Raw genomic sequence first — 6,152 nt, forward strand, 5'->3', positions numbered from 1 at the left:
GAAGGAGAATATGAGAGTGATTCTCGCAAATATTACCTGAGAACTTTGGTCCATTCAATACTGTATCTGTCAACAAGGCTCAGACCTGATGGGAGTTCAGTTTCTCTCCTTTAAACAGGCTGAGATATTTCTAGGGGAACATTCCCATCAAAGCTTTGTCTCTGGTCCTGCCTCACCAGCCTCATAATCTCAACTGAATCCCAAGAGGGTAAAAACAGCCAAGGTGGATGTCAGAGCCTTTCTGAGGCTGCTCTGGCTCAGGAGCCAAGTCATTTCCATGGAAGGCGTGACCAGAGAGAAGAAAATGACCACACTTTTGCTTTCTTCTGGTGAGCTTCTGAAATTCAGTGGGACAAATCCAAGACACTTCCGTGTGGTCATAGTTCCCCTGTTGCTGGGGGACAATGTAATTCCTCCAGCCTCCCTCACACAGAGGGGGGAACAGAGGGACAGCCACCCAGCTCCAGGGCTGCACTGAGAGATGGAGTCAGAGCCAACCTGGTCTTCCAAGCCTTGTCCCCACGTGTCTGGAAAAGCCACAGTAGCCAGTGAACATCAAAGCCAGGTATTCCCAATGTGACTGAGGGTCTGTGCTTGCCTGGAACTGGACTGTAGGGAGCACAACAACTCCAACAATATTGCTCCCAACCCTAAGTCCTATTGGGCATTACTGCTCTGCTGCAGGATGCCCTGCACTGCCAGATGGCCAGGGAGGGTTGGCAGGGCAGGGTTGGGCTGGGTAGACACAAAAATGAAGAACAAAATGTGGGTGAAGACAGGGGCTAGGAAGGAACAGCTCTGGGCTGAACATCTTTAAGAGTCCTGGGCTCATGCACACAGAGGTGCCGTGGGTAGCTGGGGAAGAACCAGGTGCTGAGCAGCCTGGGTTTGGACAGGACATCAAGAATGGCCTCTCAAAACCCCTTAAGGAATCAAGTCTGGTATCTTCCCCCATTTTATGGCAGCATGACCATACCAACTTCCTAAAACCATCCCTGCCAGCCCACAGGGAACCGATCCATCTCCGACTGAGCTATGCAGCTCTGCAAAATCCCATTAGGCGTGTCTGAGTCCTGCTGGCTCCACAGGAAGTTGTCAGGAAATGAGAAAGAGGGACACTCATCAGGGAGGTTGTTTCTGCACTGTGCCAGCTCCTACAGCACTCAGCTCCATGTTGGTGTACAGGTGGGTCCAAAGGGTGACAAAATGTAGCACAGCTCTCCATCCTGTGCAGCAGTGCCAGGCTGCACTCCAGCTCATTGCCATACCCCGGGAAATACAGGTGCTGAACTCATCCCTCTGGCACATCAGGGCAGATCCATACCTGTGGAAGCGATAGGAGGATGGTACCTTAGGAGTGATGGGGGTTCCCAGTGTCCCCATCCCCTTGGGGTGGCACACTGAATGACAGAAGGGGTGCAGGCCTGGAGTGTGCAGTGGCAGGGGACATTAGGTAACAGCTTCCAGTAAGCCACAGGGGAGTCTGAAATAATCCAGTGCTGTCTCTCATTTCCATCTCTGCTCCTCCCCAGTGCGGAACCCAAGCAGGTTGCACTGCCCTGGGCTGTGGGAGCTGGGATGAGCTGGTGGGGAGTTGGAGCCTTCTGCAAAGCTGGCCCAGGCTCGCACTGCAGTGCGGCACAGCTGGGCTGGGCTGTGCAAGGAGGAGAGCCTGGGGGCTACAAAACAAGTATATTCCCAATACAAATAGAATAGGAGAGCCCAGCTTGCTGCTACTGGCACATCACGAAAAGTGGGGAAATTACTGTTGCTGAGAGAATCCTTTCCTAGGAAACCTCTCTTGAAGGCAGGCAAGAGGGCCAGGATAGGTTTGATGCCCAGCATCTGCTGCCTTGGCCATTTGCCATGCCCAGGACTGGCTCTGCTTCTTTGCCCACAGGAGGAGAGAGATGATGGCCCAGCTGCTAACACAGTGTCTTGGTGGAGAGAAAAGCTCTGGCAGTCATGGCCCTTGGGGACAACCTGCTCTCTTGGGTCCAATCACTTCCCTTGGCCTTGGCAGGAGGCTGTGTCCTGTGTCCAAAACATGGGAATGTGTCCAAACCAGAGCAGGGTCTGATTCTTCTCCACCAGTTTCCCCAGAGCAAGACCAGTGCTAGAAGACAGACAGGGTCCCAGGAGCGCAGAGCCTGGACTTGTTCATGTCAGGCAGATGGGGAAAAACTGGCTATAAATGCTGCACAAGTAAACCCAACCCTCAGGGCCTCATAAATGAAGGCTTATTCTCTCATGATTGTCATTAATTTTGTTCCACAATTTGGGAAGGATGAAGATGATGAAAGCTATGTGAGGCTGCAGAGCCTCGCTGCACAAAGGAAGGGAGGCACCATGCAGGGAGGGCAGTCGCAGTTCAGCCCAAAGTTCTACCTGGTCTGGAACCAGCAACCAGCACCAATTCATCTTGTTGGACTGTGAAACAGAGCAGGAGCACTTTGTTTCGTGCTTCATACTCCTAGATCAGCCTCAGCAAACCCAGCCAGCAGCACCAGGGTTGAAAGTGGGGTGGGGGGTGCACATTATTTCAGCATGAAACAAAATGTCATTTTGAAGGTTTCTGGAGACCTTTTTGCAGTATTGAATTCTTGTCCCCTCAAATCTTTTACTTTTCCTCAGCTGGAAATTGAGATAGGAGAGATTCTGATACCCATTTTTGACAGCAGAGGCCCTTTCCAGCACATCCTGCTCTGCTCCTGCCAGCTGAGAGACAGCTGAGGAGGCTGGTCCTTCGGGGGGTTGAAGCAGCTTTTCCCATTTTGGGCACCAGCCAGCTCATAGGGAGAGGCTGGAGGAGTGGGGGAGACTGGCCATCCCAGTGGGACAGGTGCCTCCCACGCGACCAGCGCGTCCAGTGACCCTGAGATGGAGACACGGGTCCCCGCAGGCTCAGCCAGCGACCAGCCCGCCCCGACCCGGGACCGATTTGTCGTCGCTTCCCGGAGCTACAGAGCCACGGCAGGAGCCGGGGCATCTCCTGGGAAGCTCCCGCTGCCCCCGGACCTGCCCGTGGGAGGGAGTCTGGGAACGGACCGGTGCCGGAGAGACCCCCAGGGGCACCTCAGCCCCCCTCACCCCCTGCAGGAGCCGGGAGCAATGGCCCGTAAGGGGACCCTTTGCAGCTCCCCGCATTCTGGAGCCGTTTCTCACCCGACGGGGCGGGACCCGGCGCCAGGGCGAGGGGCTTTGGCAGAGCGACTGCCGGGGAGCTTCACACTCCGGCCCGGGGTCAGAGCCGCGGGTGGGCGGTGACAGCCGGGACCCCCCACCGCCGCTCCGGTGGGCTTGTGGCCGGGGAGGAGGGAGCGGACGGGCAGGGTCCGGTGCTCTGGAAGGGCGGTGATTTGGGGACAAAACGCGCCGGGGGCCGGGGGCGGCCGGAGGGGAGGGGAGTTCAGGGGGGGCCGCGGAGGCTTGGCCGGCGCCGGGCAGAGCGGAGCATCCCCGGCCCCGTTCCCCCCTCCCCGTCCCAGAGACCCACCCCCGGCGGCGTGGGGCGAGGGGGGCGCCCCCGCCTTGACGTCAGGAGAAGGGTTTATAAGGGCGGCGGGCGGCGAGGAGATCCCCAACGCCGGAGCCGAGCCGCAGCGGAGCCGCCAGCGCCTCCCGCCGCCGCCTCCTCCCGCGCCCGACCCGCCGGCGAGATGCTGTCGTGCCGCCTCCAGTGCGCCCTGGCCCTGCTCTCCATCGCCCTGGCCCTCGGCACCGTGTCGGCCGCCCCCTCGGACCCGCGGCTCCGGCAGTTCCTGCAGAAGTCGCTGGCCGCCGCCGCCGGGAAGCAGGTGAGAGCCCCGCGACGGGGCGGACACCCCGGGTACCCTCGGGCACCCCGCTAGGCACCCCGACGGCCGTGCTGCAGCCTCCCTCTTCTCCAGAGACCCCCTGATACTCCAATTCAGAACCTCCGTTCCCTGTCAGAGCCCCTGGCACCCCTGTTGCAGACCCTTCCAGTTCCTCCCAGACTTCCCCAATGACCCCGTTTCAGACGCTCGGTTCCTTGCTGCAGACCCCTCTTCCCCGACAGATCCCCTGGTTCCCCGCTGGGGCTGAGCCAGCGACAGGTTGGGCAGCTGGTGCTGGGAGGTGAGACAGTCCAGCTGGGTGCTGGGGGCAGTGAGGAACAGGCACTGCTGGGGCACGGGGCAGAGCCCCTGGTGAAGCTCCCAAGGGTTTCTCCGGGTCACAGAATGAAGGCAGCTTCCCCAGAGCACAGAACAATGTCCTTATCCATGCTGGGTGACAGCTGATGCTCGGAGGGACTAGAAGAAAAATAAGTCCCAGTAAGATGGTGACCAGTTCAACCTCTCCTGCCAGCTCCCCCAAAGACCTTTCCCGTGTCACTTTAGCAGCAGGTTCATGGCACCCTTGCTGAGTATGGCACTGAGTGCTGGAGCAGTGGGAAGAGAAGGTAAAGACGAGTTCATTCCCTGTGACAGCCAGGACAGGGTCTGTTCCCCATACCAGGTAGATGCCATTGACACAACTGCTGCATAGCAGCTGTCAGGATGGGCTCTTCGGAAAGCCAGGGCTCCTCTTCTCCTCCTGCATCCTGATTGTCTCTAAGCTGGGCACAGAGGTATCTTAGAGGAACAGAGTGGTGAGCCCCCAGAAATCAAGGAGTAATTGTGGTGTCTCTATCTCTTTCTCCCTTTCTCTCTCTTGTCCCCCAAGGAACTGGCCAAGTACTTTTTGGCAGAACTGCTTTCAGAGCCAAGTCAGACAGAAAATGAAGCCCTGGAGTCTGAGGACTTGTCCCGAGGGGCTGAGCAGGATGAAGTGAGACTGGAGCTGGAGCGCTCGGCCAACTCAAACCCGGCTCTGGCACCCCGAGAACGCAAAGCAGGCTGCAAGAACTTCTTCTGGAAAACTTTCACATCTTGTTAGCTTTTGAAACCCACCTCTCTTCCCCATCCATCCCTGCCCTGCCCTGAGCAGAACCTTCACCACAAGAGGCGAAGACTGTAAATACACAATCCACAGTTATGGTGAAATTAAACAAACAACGAAAATTTGAGTTTGATTTCCACTTGTTTTAATAAAACTTTCTGTTCCAATTGTACATGATTTGCTTGAGTTGTGATTTCTGACTAGTTCTTTGATGACATGCACTCTGCAACTCTTTCAAATGTACTATTTTTAATTCTCTGTTGCAATAAAGTTTATGTTTCAAACGGTGATGCTGAGGCTCGGTGGTCAATGAGAAAACTAAATTTACCTCTCAGGCTGCTTGTCTTCGAAACGCTGCCTGCCTCAGGGCAGCAAACACCATCCACATCCACACATATGCACACATACATACACATACACACACACACAGTGTATCACAATATGATATTTTTTCTGTGGTCTTACTAAAGTATTAGAGCCACAATGATATTTTTAGAAATCAAATTGCTGCAGTTGTGACTGAATCAAATCCACAGCGCTGGCTGACTTCAAGTCAGTCCAGAGGATTTACACCCATCACCAGAGGCATCAGTAAAAATCTCAGATGTGTATTTCAAGTGATGGGGATGATAAAAGTGGTTCGGTACAAGTTTACACTACACATCTCATTCCCTCCTCAGCCACAGACACTAAAATATTTTCTTACCTGGCATATTTTACTCCTTGCAGCATTCCCGACAAACACTGCTTCTGGGATTCCTTCAGAAAGTTCTCCTCTGTTCTGCTGTGCAGGGGGAGGTTTTGCATCCCTGTAAAGCTGAGATGTTAACCCCATGACACCAGCCCCTCTCCATCTAATAAACTGGTCACAGCAGTTTTTCTACCCACCTCATCATCTTGAAAGGCAATACTGAAAGGTTCAGCAGGGTAGGAGATAGCATTGTGACAAAAACATTCTTCTCTCAATGGAAGACAAATTTTTCCTGCTTTTGCAGAGTCTCGGCTTGCTGGCTGTGCTGGTTTGTGCCATGCACTCACAGGTGAATTGGAGCCGTAGAGCAAACATCCTGCACAGGGGACAGGTGCCACTTTGCTGAGCAATTCATCATTCAGGATTAAAAACAACACATATTTTGTAGCCATCGTATGCGAAAGGAGGGTGAAAAATGGGGGATCTTAGAGATGTTCTTGGGCACAGGGCTGAGCAGGACTCCAGTGGAGGCAGATTCCCCAGCTGAAGGCTTGTTAAG

General features: G+C 55.0%; 1 protein-coding gene across 1 annotated transcript; it reads left to right on the forward strand.

Moving 5' to 3' along the window:
- Positions 1 to 3,573: 3,573 nt before the first annotated feature.
- SST (somatostatin) lies at positions 3,574 to 5,192 on the forward strand. The gene is made up of 2 exons (XM_048315067.1): positions 3,574 to 3,797; positions 4,687 to 5,192. Exons 1-2 carry the CDS (start codon positions 3,660 to 3,662, stop codon positions 4,897 to 4,899), a joined length of 351 nt encoding a protein of 116 aa, XP_048171024.1. The 5' UTR covers positions 3,574 to 3,659; the 3' UTR covers positions 4,900 to 5,192.
- Positions 5,193 to 6,152: the final 960 nt, after the last annotated feature.

This window comes from Corvus hawaiiensis, chromosome 10 (assembly GCF_020740725.1).
Source record: "Corvus hawaiiensis isolate bCorHaw1 chromosome 10, bCorHaw1.pri.cur, whole genome shotgun sequence".
In the NCBI taxonomy this organism is placed as follows: domain Eukaryota; kingdom Metazoa; phylum Chordata; class Aves; order Passeriformes; family Corvidae; genus Corvus; species Corvus hawaiiensis.

What these genes read in the sequence shown, in the direction of transcription:
- SST (XM_048315067.1), top strand. Translation starts at nt 3,660, where the DNA reads ATGCTGTCGTGCCGCCTCCAGTGCGCCCTGGCCCTGCTCTCCATCGCC. An exon ending in CCGCCGCCGCCGGGAAGCAG is followed by an intron (nt 3,798 to 4,686) that starts GTGAGAGCCCCG and finishes TTGTCCCCCAAG; the next exon opens with GAACTGGCCAAGTACTTTTT.